Here is a 17,140-nt window from a genome sequence, read left to right as displayed (position 1 = left end):
CTGTAGCTCAGGAAAGCTTATGCTCAAATAAATGTGTTCGTCTCTAAGGTGCCAAAAGTCCTCCTGTTCTTTTTGCGGATACGGACTAACACGGCTGCTGCTCTGAAACCTTTACAAAAATTCACAATGAAGAAACCAAATAAAATGTGCAAACCCAGGACAAAAAAAATGCAAACAGTGCGGCGTGCTCTCTGAGCCCCCGCCCAAAAGCTCCTGGTGTGCTTGGCAATTTCATGGCACAGTCACCGGGACACACAATTACCACTGACTTCACACATTAAACAGTGGCCACAAAGCAACCAGCCAAATTAAACCTGACTTCTCTTAACACGATGGTCTGTTGAGAGCAGAATTTACCCATCTGGTCATACTGTTAATTTAATAGCCGTCTTGTGGCCGCCCTCCCGCCCCAGGAAATAATTTCCGTGGGTGTGGTGGTGGTGTTTTTTTTTTTAAATTCCCTTAAATGACTGGATTTACTTTAAAACTGAAATGGCTGAGATAAAGGCTAAGGACGGAGTGAAAGTACCATTCATTAGGAGATGCTGCTAAGCAACCGACTGCAAAGTAATGATCGTTTTCACTCTAGCCTCTGTATCCTGCCCTGGAAAAAAAAAAAAAAAAAACAACTCCTCTGTGGAAATTCAATATGGGACGACACTGATCTCAAGGAGCTGTCAGACAAATTCCTTTTCAACACGTTCTGGAGCCCTAAACATCCAGAAGGCTGCATGACATTTTCCTGAAGGTGTAGCTGATGTGTTATGATGAGGTGGGTTTTATGTCCCGTAAAAAAGCAAAAGAAAAGCAAAAGGGGGGGGGGGGGGAACAGAGGAAGACGACGACTGAGGCTGATTTAGATTTTTAAAAAAAAACCCACCCTCCTTTTTGAATAAGACAGTAGCTCCGATTTCTAAAGGGTTGAATTTGGAACTAAAAATTGATTCGCACTTTCTGTAAGGGTGCTTAGCCAATCGCAATCCTAATCAATTAAAAAAAACCCACACAAATCATCAAGCTGTGACTATATATGTAAATAAGAACAGCCAGCCTGTATCCTGAACACAGTCTACACTTTATTTCAGACTACAGATTTCTGAACATAATAAAATCTTTGGCTTGTAGCGGCGGGTTCAGGCTCTCAGTCAGTGGATCCAATTCTTCGGGGGGCGGGGGGAGACGGAAATTCACACAAAAAATAAAAGAAAAATTCGGGAGTCTGACATTTACTTCAAAACAAGAGGCAACGACATCAGAAAAAGAAAACAAACAAAAAAACAAACAAAAGAGAGACAAAGAGGAAGAGAAACTGTCCAGCAAATAGAGATCGCTACACATATTTCTTACCTGAAATTAAATATATACAAGGTCATATGATGTTTGGCTATATAGAGATATTTTTTGTAAGTGTTCGGGTTTTGTTTTGTTTTTTTTTTTTTTAATTGGGAGTCCTTATACTATGGATAGACAATAGATTTGATTTTAAATAGCACCTGTCCAAAGTCCCCTTCAGTATGTCACTTTTCACTGTTAAGTCCTTTTTATTTTATATTCCTTTCCTGGCAATAATAATAATAATAATAATTAATAATAATAATCAATGCGGACTGGGGGTGCTGACTACTCGCTCTCCTCTTTGTCCTGCACCGTGGTCGTGGAATGGTTGTACAGTCCCTGGGCCATGAGATGAAGAGCCAGGCCGTTCTTGATGCCCGTGGCTTTCTTGATTTTGGCCCGCTTGTTCTGGAACCAGATCTTGATCTGGGATTCGTTCAGGCTGAGTTCCTGGGCCAGGGTCTGCCGCCTCTGCTCCGTGATGTAGCGGTTGGCCTGGAACTCCGCCTTGAGTCTCTGCAGCTGCTCGGCCGTGAAGGCTGTTCTAGGCCGCTTGTCCTCCTTCTCGTTCTTCTTCTTCTTCAGTTTCCGGGTCCGCGGACCTAGGGACAGAGACCGACAGAAACAGGGGGGGCGGGGAGGAGGAGAAGAGAGAAGAAAGGGGGGTAGCTGTTTGAAATGCATCCTCAGATGTGAAACGTGCGATCCCTCCGTTCCTCACCCCTGGGCAAAGCTTCCTCCTCACTGGGCGCAGCCCCCCGCTTCCCCAGCATTTGCTTTATTCCCACACCCCTCTGCCCTGTCCTTGAGGCAGAGCCTTCTCATTGGGATCAGTTTGCAATAAAAATGGCCGACTTATTCATTTTTCTTTCCCCCCCCCCCAAAAAAAATTAATGGCCGCCAAAATTTGACCATTAGGCCATCAAATTGCTTTTTATAGTGGGTGATGAGGGGGTTATTTGGGGGGAAGGTGTTTCTTCTCCCCTTACCTACCCACAGTGTAATTCAATTTTATGTTCAGAATAAAGGCTAAGTTGGGGAGAAACCTGGCAAGTTAAAACCAGCAGTGGCACTAGGGTTTTAGCAGTTAATTCTCATTATAGAGGGACCCTCCATGGAAAATTCGCTGAGTTGTGGTCCTAGATAAATATACTGAGGGCACAATGAGCTTCGGCACTGATTTAAAAGGACCAAATAATCTACCCAAAATAATAACTAATAGGAGGTGAGCTAATGTACTATCATTAGTCTATTTGTGAGCCTCTTTATTTGTGTTATTCCAAATCTAGTCTCCGTGGTGTAGGTAAGAAAGTCTGTTTTGTTTGGGCAAAACTGGATAATTCAAAACATGTATCGTCGTAGATCGTGACATGATAAATCTTTGTATTAGCTCTCCCTCCCCCCCACACACACACACACCGCTTCAAATGAAACGGGCGCGGGGATGAAAATATAAAACCCATTGATGTGCCCCCAACAAACTCCATTCCACTCGTAAGATTTTTTTAAAGCAAAAGGATCATGACAGGCCAGACAGCACAGAAACAGACTGTCTAAAGATTCTCTGTTTTAATTTAAAATTCCGGAATCCGAGAGCTCAAATAAATCCCTGCGAATATTTAGACCGCAAACTTAATGTTTTGCAAACCTCTGTGAAATAATCAGAGATATCTCCTGCCGTTCTGCAAACCTGACGGGAGGCGCACCAAACATCACCTTTCCTTTTTCGGTCAACTCTGAACGCCTGATCCTGCGAAAATACCCCATTTGCCCCCATGTCCTCGACTAATCCGTTACAAAAGGAAACGAATTCTATCTCGGGTGTCCTATCGCGCTTCTTTTGGGGGATAGCTATTGGGGAGGGCTGTACCAGAGCGCGCCCCACTTGCAAAGAGGGTGCAGTCAAGACGAGGAGACGCCGTTGCACAAAAGATAGATACACAAACACACACACACACACACACACGCTGCGCTGTCTCTGAACACGCCACCTAAGGGGGGTTCCGTTAACCCAAGGAATTGGAACAGCAAAGTGTAGTTCATTTGCGGAGCGCGCACCTCCACACCCCTCTGATAAATACATGCAAACTACTCACTGAAACCGGCGGGATTGCTCCCACAGAGCTAGCTTTGGGCTAGCTGGAAGAAAAGTGCCTCTATAATCTAAACTGTCCCCGCGTTCCTGGAAAATCCCCCGCCACCTTGCTCAGTTTTGACGAACACGAATTTTAGACAAGCCCTGTAGAGAAATGCAAATACTTCCCCTGCCGCCTAGTGTGTTAGTATAAACTAATACTAAAAACGATCACAATAAAGAATTGCCACCGTTAACGAACAAGCTCATTCTGGATCGCTCCTGTTTTCAGGGCAGCGTGCATATTATTGCAGAGTAAATGGTATTTATTCCATCACTGGTCCGAGTCACTGTTCAAATCCATTGGCTTTATAGATGTTAATTTAACATAAAATCTCCCTCCTCTCCCTTTCCCTCTGTTTCTAAAGAGAAGTGGCGATATTATAATGAATACGGGAAAACCCACATTTGTATCCGCGTGGAATGCGTTTTAAATGGATTGCAGACAGTGTATATTTCAGTTCTGCCTCTCTCGGCATGACACTTGGATCATCCAAATGAGTTACTTCTCCTGTTTATAGTCTCATTGAAAACCCTCCCCTTATTAATGGTCAAATCAGGCTTTTCAGGCCTTTCTTTAAAGGTGTAAATGCGAACCTCTGAACTTTAAACAGGGATAGTATGTGTGGGCGTAAAAATAAAAGGCCCTGGCACCAGAAAAGTATTCCCAAGGGCAAGGTAAATGCTTAGAGCTGATATGTAGTCATCTAGAAACAGATTGATAAAGGGTAAGTCCAAAAGGATGGAAAGCAGAAGGCTGGGTTTTCAGGCTGTTGCATTTTGACTTCCAAACCAATCCTGTGAAAGGGGTTTTTTTAGGGAGGAATTTAAAACAATTTCTGAAAACCTCAAGGTTTTGATCCAAAGCAGGTCCAGAGCTGGGGAATCCAAATTTTAGGGAGACAGTCTCCCCTCCCCTTCCCCTCCACCCACAGTCCCAGATACCCAGGGGAGGAAGACAGAAGGCTTCCTAGCTGAGAGTAGGCCTAAAGCTTATCTTGCAGGGCTGGTTTGTTTGTCTCAGAGATCTCAGGGCATGTTTAGGGAACACGGGGGAATATATATTAATATATATTAATATATATTAATCCCACTTTATCCAGTTTACTAAAGGGGGGGAGATAATAAATCTCTTCACATTATCTCCTGGTTGTGCCAGACCCTGCAGAGGCTGCTTTGAAAAAATTTCACTGATCTGATCTCAGCTCCTTTCCCTTTGGAAACTGAAATTTGCCATTGTAATAAAACAGCAATTCTGAAGCGGGGGGTGGGCACGATATATACTCGTATACCTAGGTATAGTTATAGATACATTCAGCCCCTGGTCCTGGGCTAGCCAGAGCTGCACCACATACCAGTCAGGGGAACACAGGGCCAGACTCAAGCACAACAAAGAGAACGGTGCACATTCCCAGCGGAGATTTTTGGGACGGGTTGCCAGAGAGGAGATTTTGCAAAAGGAAAGTGTAAAATACTTTGCATGTGGCGGCATTGGGAAATGGTAATAAAATCATTGCCCTGCCCAGGGCCGAGAGCTAGGAAGGCAAGAGCCTGACAACTCAATCAATCCGTTTAGTCAATCAAACTGGCTTTTCTGAGTTTCAAGTCGCTGGACGTGTCAATAACAGTGGGATCTAGATGACTCGGGCTGATAGCAGCAAATTGATCACTTTCCGTGGAAGGAGCTAATAAAGGGAAGAAGCACAAAAGAGCGCGAGTTAGCTAGCCACCAGCCGGGCATTTGGGCTAGCTCGCCACTCCTCTGCCTTCCCCGGCCCTGGCCCTTGCTCCCACCAAAGTGGGTTGATTCTTATTCTGTTTTATTATTAAGCTTACTCTCCCCCACCCCCGCCGGTTTGCGGACAGAAACACTGTCTCGTTGGGGAACTTCCTTGCCCGGGACTTTCCCAGAGCAGTCTGATCTACATTCCTGTCCTCTAGCCCACAAGCTGGACTGGGAGGTAATTCTGGGAGACCCTTTAAAAGTGACCCGGGTCACCTGATTTGTTCCATGTCAACATAATTAAAATAAGCAAACGGAACGCTAAAGGGACTTGCATGAAAATAAGCAGCAGCAGCAGCAGAAATATCTCCGGTCCCGGAGAATCTGATCTTGTTTTTTTTTTCTTTTTCTTTGTTTCAGAATATTTTCTTCCCATTTTTTTTTGAGAGGGGGAGGGGGGAATAAATTCCCCAAACAATAGCAGATATTATCCTTAAGAAAAGAAAGCTCCTTCGCCGCTAAAAACTAAAACGAACATAACCCCCGCTTGTCAATATGCGACCTAGAGGCCTGGTTTTCTTTTGCTCTCAGAGAGGCCCATACTGCTTTCCCGTAACAGAAGCATTTTTGCCTGAAAGCATTTCTCTCATCCGCCCCTTCTTTCTGCCTTTCAGAACCGTACCCCACCCCCAACACCCTTTCAAATATCTAATACGTTCAACATGTGTCTCTGATCTCCCCCCTCCTATTCCCCCCCACACTCATCAGCACACAAAAATAAAAAATCTACTGCCTTGCTTCACAGCTACTGTATCTGCACTCCCAGTCCCAACAGAATCAGAATAAAAAGCCCTCCCCTCCCCCGGTGAAATACGCCAGATCTCGCCTCCTGCATCAGAATTCGGGAGTTTATTGAGGGGGGGCGGAAAGTTGGGGCAAGAAGAAAAGATTTCCCCATCCCCCCCCCCAAATAATTTAATCCCGAGCGCGGAGGGCTTGGCTGTGTGACCCAAACACCCCCACGCTAGGAATAGGCTCCTAAAGCAAACTATATAGCATGGATCTTTTTGCTGTTGTTGTTAAAAAAAAAAATCTACAGACGCTAAAGAAGGGAGTTGGGGGGGGGGGAAGAAGAAATAAAAAGCGACTGCGTATTATGTAACAGCTAACAGATGTGATCAGCGAAGTGGTTCTTACCCGAAGATGGTCTGTCTGAATACCTAGTGCAGTAAACCCAGGCAGGCCATACTAGAGGCTGCTGAGAATCGCTCTTTACAACAGGTCCTCCATTATTAGAGCCCATGAGCAGGATGGCGGGGTTGGCGTGCTCCCCATACTTCGCCGGGTTAGTTCCACTCCCTTCGGAGGGTGGCTTGGCGGCCGCTACCGCTGCTGCTACCGCTGCTGCCGCGGCGGGGTTCGCTTTAGAGGCAGCAGCTGCAGCAGGAGGCGCCGAGGAGGAGCTGTCGGGGTTACAGTTTGAATCCGGGCAAAGGAGAGAGGACGGGTTGCATGGCCTCGTTATCAGTGGGTTGACGTTTTCTCTACCTGAGGTCTGACCGCGATCTCGGTCTCTGTCCCGGCCGCCGCCTCCACCACTGCCGCCGCCTGCCGCTGCTGCTCCGCCGACGATCAGCAGCGTCTCTTTCTTGCAGCCAAAGTCCGGCCTCAAGATGTTGTCAATGAAAAAGTTGGTGGTGCGATGCGGCTGTGGCTGCGGCTGGTGGTGGTGGGGCATGGGCCGGATGCAGGGCGCTGCAGGCGGGGAAGGCGCGTGGCTGGGGGAGACGGGGACGCTTTCTCCATCGCTGCCGCTGCTGGTGCTGCTGGTGGTGGTGGTAGTTGTTGTAGCAGAGTCTCGGTGACTTTTACTGTCCGGCTGCTCTTCCATAATCAGCCCCCGCCACGGAGATCGCTGCCTTTCCCTCCCCCCCTCCCCCCAACACACGCTTTTTATTCCCACCCCAGTGGGTGGTGGGGTGAAAAAAAAAAACAACCACAAATAAAATCCACTTGTTGGCTTGGATCTGATCTAGAGAGATGGGTTGGTGGTGGGGTTGGTTGGTTTGTTTGTTTTTAAAGACAGTTATATCCAAAAAATACGGAGACACTGGAGCGAATTGGGTTTTGGATTTGTTTGCAATTACCTGCTATTTCCACCACCACCCAATAAAATAAAATAACAAAGCAGCTTCCCCCCCCCACGCCCGCCCCCCCTCCCAATCGCCTTTAAAATCTACCCATCTTCCTACAAATACTGTAGGTTTTGATTTCCCCAAGTGTCATACTCTGCTTTGCCCACAGATCAGGCTTGGCAGAGCCTTTAAGCGCCAGCTTGCACAGCGCCTGGGTATTTTTTTTTTAATTTTTTTTTTAAGCAAATCTCTGACAGCTCCGATCTTTGCAACAAACTCTCCCTAAAAAATCGCTCAGCCACACTTTTTTCATTCGAACCGGAAACACGTGAGGCTGGCCCGCACGTGGAACGAGCCAATGAGGAACGGGAGATCTCTCTGACACCCCTGACGTCCGCCAATCGCCTGCCTTGGAATTTTGCGGATAAATAATCCATGGGGTTGGATAAATCAGAGGGAGTTCAGCGCTCTTCCCTGCGCATCCATTCCAGACTCTGCTCCCACCCACCCCTGTGTGGGGCTGTTTATTTATTTATATTTGCTGTAAGCAAATATAAAATCAACTCCACAAACAACTTGTTCAAGTAATGTAGGATTATGTACGTGTTTAACCCATGCGACAGGCAGGCATTGGAAATGTTGATGGCAAATACTTTGTAAAAGTGATTTTCTTTCTTTCTTTCTTTCTTTCTTTCTCAAAAACTCCTCTCCACTTTTTTTGCGTTGCTATTATTGTCGGAGAACAAGTTATTAAAGAGAGAGAGAGAGAGAGTTGGGTGTCTTGTTTTGTCTCAGGTTGAAACTTTTTTAAAAGAAAAGAAATGTAATTGCAAAATTGGGTGGGTTTTTTTATTTTGTTTTTTTTTCCTGAATGTTATTAGACAGGTTAGAGATGAATTCGTGACATCCTTTTTTGCAACAGTACTTGAGGTTCTCAGGGGTTCTATTGAGCTAGACATGCAGGTTAAATGTATTAACAAAAAAAACCAACAACAGTGGATCTATAGTTTTCCGGAGCTAATAATTTCTAAAAATGAATTTATAAATATCTTAACCTCAATGTTAGCGTTTGAGTTAATACTCCAGGAACACAAACCTGTGATTCAAAATGCTCCTGCAAAGTTTTTGCTAATGTTTATGTATTTCCCCACCTGTGATGGACAAGTTTATAAACATTTAGACACAGAAGCGGATAACCATTTTGTTCCATAACCAATAGAATTAAAACATAACTGACGTGGTGAATTCAATGTTGGCTTAGAGTTGGGAGTATTTTGAAGATGTATGAATGAATACAAAGTTACAAAATTACTACACTTCCAGTTCCTCTATTACCTTATTTAAACTAGCTATTCATCGTCCTTTTTTTTCAAGTTAAGTTTCCAGATTGCTTTTACACAAAATAATTCAAACAGTGTTATTTAGTCAAAACAAACTGCAAACATCGGCCGTTTTCTGCTTATATCTGCAGGCATTATTGATAACTGTCCTTTGTCATTTGGTTTTTCACATGGTGGTTTGGAATAGTATTTCCCAGGTCTGGTCCTTTCTCACGTCGCAGGAAAGTTTGCACCGCAAGCGAAAGATGAAAGTTGTTGTCTTAATGTTAGGAATGAATTCTAAAAACAAATTGAAGATGGAGTGGGTCATGGACTCGAGGTTCGGGTCTTGCAAGGATGCAGAATTGGTGTCTACATCTGTGTCAGCCGCTCACAAACATTATACACCTTCGGGTCTGCAGGGACAGCGAACTGGGACCATGTTTACAGCGCTTTGCGTCACGTGACGTGAAATATTTTTTTTATTATTAAATAACTCCCTGTTCCCTTCGCTGATTGACTCGTAATTTAGAAATCAGCTTTGATCGCTTCAATCTTGCTTTGCTTTTTTTGAGTAAACCTGGCGGAGTCAGTCAAAGCAGCGAGCAGTCAGAGTCCTAACCCAGTGCTGACAAATAACTGAAGTTGCTTTGGACAGAGCTGCAGGGCGTTTGGGTGGGATGGGACTACATAAACCAGAAGGGTGTAATTGAAAGAGGTCATTGTTACCAATAATTGAATTCGACGCCTCACAGTGTCCGAAAAAGGGTCCGATGCTTTTCGGGGAGCTGTTTTGTGCGTGTGTGTGTGCGTTTTGTATATATACGCAAGGCTGAGTTGGTTATTTTCCCTATAGGGGAAACATTGCCAAATTGTTACCTCCAGCCACACAATCCCTTCTAAAATAATAGCGGGCATAACACAATCAGCGCTGGAATCAATATCCTGATCCCCAATTAAATGAACGTTAAAGCCCCATGCATTCACAATATCAGATCATTTACTCGCACCGAAATTGGGTTTATTTATATTTAAGTTAGCAAAATTGAAATCTTTATCCCAAAAGCGAGCGTGGGTACTTAATTAAATTCTAATTAGGACACTATCAATATCCCATTTAGCCACGTAGCCTTTGTGAGCGCCAGTCCCTTTCAGAGCTCTAAATGGGTGCTGGCTGCCTTATCTCGCCTGCAAGAGACGCCTTGAGAAGGGCTGCAAAAGATAATTTATAGGTTTTAATTACTCTTCATTCCGCCTGATCAGCTTGGCGTTCATCACAGGACGGCGAATAAAACCTGGTCAAAAGCACTGTCACTATTCCCTGGCAAGACGCTTAATCAAAGTAAGCAGGGCCATATTACACGCTACGAGCTCCTCCACGTAATTTCCCAGCTGCTGATAAAGCTAGTTGAATAATGCTGCAGTCCTTTGGAGACACCATTTACAGAAATGACTTTATTGACGGCTTAACGTCGGTAATTCATTTTACCTTTCATGTATTGGGAGCCCGGATTTGTTACAGTAATGGGATGATAAATGCGCTGGCGGCCTATAGCTTTTATTATGGAATACAATACACACACCCATCTTTAAATTTTCCAAAATTGGGTTAAAAGGGGGGGGGAAGAGAGAGAGAGAGAGAGAGAGAGAGAGAGAGAGATCGAAGGTTTTAACTCTTTGATTTTCTTTTTTGTGTGTATATGGGGGGGACTAGCTAATTTCGAATGCTTTCCCCCCTCCTCATCTAGAAAAGAATTTATTCTGGATTTTAGGGGATTGTATATAAATCGAGTAGGTTTGTGTGTGGATAAGGGGGTGTGTGTGTGTCATAGAGGATGAATGAGGAGGGGGCTGGTGCTAAAGGAAGCGACTAACTATATTTCAAAGCTTGGTATTTTTCTTTCACTATCAAATAGAGAGAGATAGATTAGATTAGCTATTCCACTCTGGCTAGCAGATAGTCACAGCAATGGAAGTAATATATCTACACATTATCTTAAAGCAGGAACTGCCAATCCCTTGTTATGTAAGTCCAGATAGAAAGTTCCCTCCTAAACTTACCTGTGTCATTTTAGTCCAGGCTGCATTTGTATCATCATATTCTTCAGAGGGTGTTTTCACAAACACATAACACATGGAGAATGTTTTTTTAAGGCACTCCAATAGCATTTCTCCTTAGCTCATTAAATCTCCCTTTCAAATCACTTGGAGGATGGTTTGAATCCTTTCTAATCATTTGGCGACATATTAATTGCGCTCTCGCTGTGATTTCGATCTAACGACCAAAGCTCATAAGGCTTTCTTCTAAAATAGAGCTCCGTGTTTGGAAACATAAAAACCAGAGCTTTAAAACGATCGTTTTAAAGGAAGGATCATTCCTTCCTAAAATGACAAGTATTTTCGTTTTTTCCTTCTTTCATTTCCTCTGTGAGTTCTTAGAAGAATACGGGGAAATTATAACGCAAATCCTTTAGTGGATAAATAGATCAAAATGCGAGGAGGGGATGCTTTGACTTTTTAAAAGGGACTATGTATGACTAGATGTCACAATCAAAATATTTGGGTAACGGGTGCTGATATAACTATCCCATCTTTCTAGGACAGTAATTTGGGAGTAAATTGAGCTATAAAGGTAAATGCCATTTCCCTTTTTTGATACATAATTAGCTCATTCCCATTTGTGTGTGTGTGTGTGTTGGTGTGCATTGTCACTGCAACACAATGCAAGCCTTCACGATTTGCAGCAGAATTTGAAAATTCTTCTTCTGGTCATTATTATTATTATTATTATTATTACTATTATTATATTATTACTATTGTTATTGCAAACGTGCAAAAAAGATTGTATTTCTCTCGGTGTCTTATAGGAGGGAGAAAGTATATGAACGCGTTTAATATACACTGGGATAATCCTATTTATAGGTCTAGATCAGATCTCGTTGGGGCCTTTGCTGAAGGACATAAATGAGTTGTTCTAATACAATAGATTTCATCCTTCCTACAGGGACTGGCTGACCAGAGGTTTTGTTAAAAGTGAATGCGAATAGATTTCTGCTACAAATGCAGCATTATTATTATGAGCTGTAAGGTCAGACTATACATTCTGGGTCCCCAAAGCCTATAGACCCTGGGAAATGTGCGGGATATACCACGTCATTGTACCTGACAGTCTTTTCAATAGACTAATTCAATTATCGCTTGGGGATTCAGTCTTCATTTGAAAGCAATAATAGCAGTGTAATTCGTTTGTAAATAGATATCTGAAACAGCCTTGCTATAAGCTTTGGGGGGGACTGGCTAATACCTATGGAATAAATGCATTGTTAGCGGGCCGGTGGTTAGTTTGATTTCAGGTGATTACAGATCTCCCTGAGATCTCTCTAAACTGGTCGAGCCCCTTCTCTCTAACGTCCCAGCTGGGGTTCAGATAAGTAGCCGGATGGGAAGGATCTATCCTAACTACATGTTCAGAGAGTGTTTGTGTGCAATACAGTTATGAACCAATTATCAGGCACGGCCACTTCCACTCGCTATGGGCATCCTGGAAATGCCCCTTTAGATTCAGTTTACAGCAGCCTGAAGGAAAAGGGAAGAGATTTTATTTTATTTTTCCGCCCAAAGGATCTCTCCTGAAAAAGTGACTTTTTTTTTAACTAGTTTGTTTGCTTTCTAACTAGATCAGTTATTATTGTTTGGAGGGAGGAGGGGTTGAACAAAAATCCCTTTCTTGTTGCTTTCCAATGGACTGACTGGAGCCATCCTGTCCATCTGTTCCTGCAAGTTTTCCCCCACATCAGGACCCCCCTCTTCCCCCCTTGCTGATGACAGCACGAGGCACCTGGCTCGGCTGCTTTAGAAAGTAACAGCTACCACTGGAAATGCTTCTCCGCCGATGGCACAAGAAGAAATACATCCGAGGGAGCAACATGGTCCCGAAAGGCGAACAGTCTCCATGACCTTCTCCAGCCCAATCTGTCTCACGGAGAGTCTGTTTTAATGTACACTTCATGTGCCTTTCTCTGTATTGTGTCAGATATTTTGGTCCCATCCCTAAATACATTATAAATACTGGCTAAAAGTTTTAGCTTGATTTCAATCTGCATTAATCCTTCATCTTTGCTTCATTAAACTGATGCCTATGTGCACCTCATTATACCCTTTGAACACTGTCAGATTGGCTAATCTTATTTACATTTTTAAATATGTTTTCAATTTCCTTCCAGCCTTCTGTGTCTATGCCCCCACTATGCTGCTGTGACTGTAAAGGAAGAATAAGAATTTAAAAGATTTGAGGCTAATTTTGCAACAGCTAGTTTCTTTATCTCAGCATTGTAGAGGTCCCTTCCTCAGAGACACCTCCCTTAAAATAGGTGCTGGTTAGATTTCAGGAGTTGCTGCTCAGTGTGTATCCATGGTACTCTGTTCTAACAGAGACCCGGTGCAAGTGAGGGTGTCTGAGATAAAGCCCACTACTGTCAAGCCGTTTACATGGGAGAAAGAGAATCGAGTCTGTAAGAATCGGAGTTCATTACCTTTGCAATGCCTCGTATCTTTGCTCCGGGAATTGAAGATGCCTTCTCACTGCCCCTCCACCCCCTCCACATACACACACACAGACACCCAAGCCTTCAAGTGGGTGCACGGTCCTTTTTGTCAACAAGCTCCTTCCACTCTCAGGACTGCAGCTCCCAGCACTTGTTACCTGCAAGGCTTAGAGCAGAGATGTTGTAAGCTCCTCTCTTCGTTAGCTGCACAGGCTGTGTGTGTGTGTGTAAGCACCATTTTTATTACCTTATATCTATATACACACGGGTGTATATAGATCCATAGATACCCCTGGTGCTTATATGGTATGTGTGTGTGCATATATACACACATGGGATCACATATACGGTTGTATGCACACTCACATGCAAATATTGCATTGTTTTAAAAAATCATCCCTGAACACATTACATTTCCTCTTCATTACACAGAAATCCACATTCATTTGCGACACCCTTTTATGGGGCGGGCAGGGGGGGTCCCAAGGCAGAGAAAGGCACATTGCAACTGCCTGCCCAGCGTCGCGATATTCTCGCAAACCGGAGGACGTCCTGTAGGCGAGGCGTTGTGGAAAGTTCCTGCGCTGGCCAAATCGATCGATGCTCTTTCGGCTAGTCTCGTAATAGCCGAAATTCTGAGCACCGGGATCCTTCTCCAGTTTTCAGGTGTGTTCTTTCAAAGCCCGAAGGCACGCAGGAGCTAAACGCTGGCTCGTGATAATCAACATGGGTTTTCTATTTATTTTCTTAATGTAGTTGTAACATTTTTTATTTTTATTTTTGGAAACAGCGTCCTAAAGAAAATCCCTTCTGTCTGAAAATAGCTTATTTAAAGTGCTCTTTTGTTCTCCCTTTCCGAAGTCTTGTCGTTAGCAGGGCTAGGAACAGACCATTTCTCCACTGAAACCCAGTCAATGATCAACCGAGGAATGTGTTTGTTTGTTTGTTTGTTTGTTTCCCTTGGAAAAGAGATGAGGGCCCCTTGCCAAGCACGTCCCATTCAAATTGGTTATTTAATTTGAAATTTGTACGTGTTATTGCAAAACAATGGATCCAATTTCATTACATGCCAATTTCATTACTGTCAATGAAGGTCACTTAAAATAATGGGATTTTCGCCCTGAGTGGGGAGTACAGAACCAGGAACTGAGAAGTGTGTGTGTGTGTGTGTGTGCGCGCGCGCGCGTTTGTACACAAACAGCTGCATATTGTACTTAAAAAAAACCCACACCATATATCTCACCTTCATACACAAAGAGGCTATTGTGACACTTTAGAGACTAACAAATTTGTTAGTCTCTAAGGTGCCACAAGTCCTCCTTTTCTTTTTGCAGATACAGACTAACACGGCTGCTACTCTAAAAGAGGCTATTGTACATTTATTAAAGACGTTTAAGATGGGGAACTATTAGCATGTGTGTTGAAACGTTGTGCTTTGTGGTTACTTCCTTCTTCGTGCTAAAATTCAATTGGACAGTGTATCTGAGTAAGACAATCAAACACACTTGATTTTTTTAAATTTATTTGTATTTGTTTGAAAAACAAAACCTTTGTATCATAAGGTAAAATAATATTTCTCAACATCGGCGAGCGAAACTTGGCCAACCGCTGAGATGTTTCTTTATATCAAACTCCTTTGTATAAATTGTTATTGCTCTGAACTTTGTACATTAGTTAGACATGTTGTTAGTATTAGATGCTCGCTGTATGCCACTTCCATTAAGATCACAAAGTATTGCGTGTGTGTGAAAAATGCAGCACGAGGAAATAATAAGCTTTCCAATTGTATTTTGGTGACAAAGAAAGAAATAAACACAAAAGGCAAAGCAAAAGAAGTCTATTGCTTGGACAAATTATGCAATTTTACTGCTGCCCAGTGGCAGTAATTGGAATTGGGTCATTTTAGGGACAACGTCAGCGAAATGCAAGACACGTCCACTTTTGATATAAGGAGGGTGTCCTCTTTAAAAATTGTTATGCAAAAGCGTCTAATACGTGATCTTCTGGCAATAAAAGCAGCAAGCCAAATATTAGAGCACACGTCAATAATGTATGAACAGATTAAGAAACCTATCTCCCAGGAAATTACTTCAGCAATGGAAAATCGCTCTGACCCCAAATTTCTAAAATAAAAAAGTAAATGCAGCAAAGCGAAAGTGTTGTATTTGGTCTTCTCTTTGCCCTTTCCGTGGTAGGGGTTGTTCCAGCCAGGGAATATGACTAAAGGGATGCAGGTTTTATATATGGATATTGCTGTACTAAATAGACATAGCATGCAAACTCCTGTCTGCTTGCATTTATTTTTTGTTTGGAGCAAATTACGCTTCCGGATCCGTAATTCTCACAAAAAGTAAAAGGAAATGTTCCGTGGAAGGTGGGGTGGAGGCGTCCCGCAGCAAAGATGTGTACGTGGGTTTTGTAGTGGCGTATGTGCGTGGCGTTTGGGAACTCCGCCCGGTCAGCACTTTTACACACTCTCTTTGCGGCCCGATCCCGTGCGCTAAGCTTGTCTCACAATGGAAGAGCCGCCGCGGGTGCCAGTAACATCCGCGGGGCTCTGGCGTTGCCGACCTTGCCCGTGAGCGGATTCCGAGTTTGCAGGGGGAATGCGCCACCTGTCGGCGGTCCGCGGAGGCGGGCGGGGCTGCATTTTGCTCGCTGAAATCCGTGGCATTGCAGGAGGCGCACAAAGGCATCAATATTCTCGTTCAGAAGTTTGAGTGTGTAAGAGAGAGAGACGTTTTGACACACTGGGATTGTATGCGCGTCTGTATAGTAGAGAACAGCCTTATGTTATTGCTTAATACTCTTTCCATGCCGTCATGATTCTTATGTGTCGAACATTTTCCCAACAGTTACCTCGCATGAGTCTTCTCGCATTAGTCTTCTCCCTAATCGGAGACTGGTGACATTGTACCACAGGACAAATAATTCTCCTCCTCTGGGGAATGGCTCCTGGGGGCACAAACAATGAATTAGATGTTGGGTGAGTGAGGTAGCCACTCTATCCCTTGGCCATCGGCACTCTAACAATTCTTCTTTGACCCTATATAACTAGACAACTGTTAGAAGCAGGTCCTACCTCTGAATTTACTCAGATCTGAGGACTGTTCATTAGGAATATCTACCTGATGAGCATAACATCTGGATCCAACGTATGTTTAGCAGGACAGTGTGTAATTAGAAGAGCATTTGTATAGCGCTCAGGATTGAATCCGTGATGTAATAATCGATCAAGGCTGCATATCCCTTCCCATATCGAGCCTCGGATCCTTGAGCAACCCCAGTGCCTAACGAAGGAAGGCATGCAGGTTCCAAAATATAGGACCTGCTTGTAAATACGTAAGGATTTTAAAATGAAGGATTGGTGCTGGTAATAGCTATGCCCAGTCAAGTGAACAATACTGTATGGATCTGGCGGGAATCCTTTTCTTCGGTCTTTTTCTGATTATGTCAATGAGCCAGTCAATGGGATCAGCTGTAAAACAAGCTCTAGTTGCTAGAGACCCACACAAAAGAGGGGAAGGGCAATAGACAAGGAACAAATACCGAGTAAAGTTCGACGAGGATTTGTCTGTGGTCAGGTAACCAAATGGCAGTTCAAGTTGACCAATTAAATGAGTTCACAGTGGGAACAGAAATAATAAATTTAAAAAGATGAACACAAGTAGGAAGACAGTGAGCGCTAAGACAGGAAGTCTTTGAAAGGGTCCTCAGAGTGCTAGTGAATTCTTCACTGGGGCGTCTTCTAAACAATGTGGAGACGCCGTTCAAAAATCAAAGCGTATCAGAGAGAGAGAGAGAGAGAGAGCTGGTTAGGAGTCAGACTAGACTCCAAGAGAATGATTGGCAGATTAGTTAATTATCTGATCTCACTTTATCCAGGGTGGGTTACATTTGGATACTTAAAAAGTCAGTTAAATGGCAAAAGAATAAAAAGAGACAGAGAG

At 43.6% G+C, this 17,140-nt stretch overlaps 1 protein-coding gene across 1 annotated transcript; it reads right to left on the bottom strand.

The window, feature by feature from the left end:
• Positions 1 to 216: 216 nt before the first annotated feature.
• On the bottom strand, positions 217 to 7,732 carry EN1 (engrailed homeobox 1). The gene is made up of 3 exons (XM_038422166.2): positions 6,390 to 7,732; positions 900 to 1,937; positions 217 to 314 (listed from the first exon to the last, which is right to left on the bottom strand). Exons 1-2 carry the CDS (start codon positions 7,081 to 7,083, stop codon positions 1,621 to 1,623), a joined length of 1,011 nt encoding a protein of 336 aa, XP_038278094.1. The 5' UTR covers positions 7,084 to 7,732; the 3' UTR covers positions 217 to 314; positions 900 to 1,620.
• Between the last annotated feature and the right edge of the window lie 9,408 nt (positions 7,733 to 17,140).

This window comes from Dermochelys coriacea, chromosome 11, assembly GCF_009764565.3.
Source record: "Dermochelys coriacea isolate rDerCor1 chromosome 11, rDerCor1.pri.v4, whole genome shotgun sequence".
Classification (NCBI taxonomy): Eukaryota; Metazoa; Chordata; order Testudines; family Dermochelyidae; genus Dermochelys; species Dermochelys coriacea.
The sequence above is the reverse complement of the archived record's forward strand: the minus strand, read 5'-3'. Positions and strand labels throughout refer to the sequence as shown.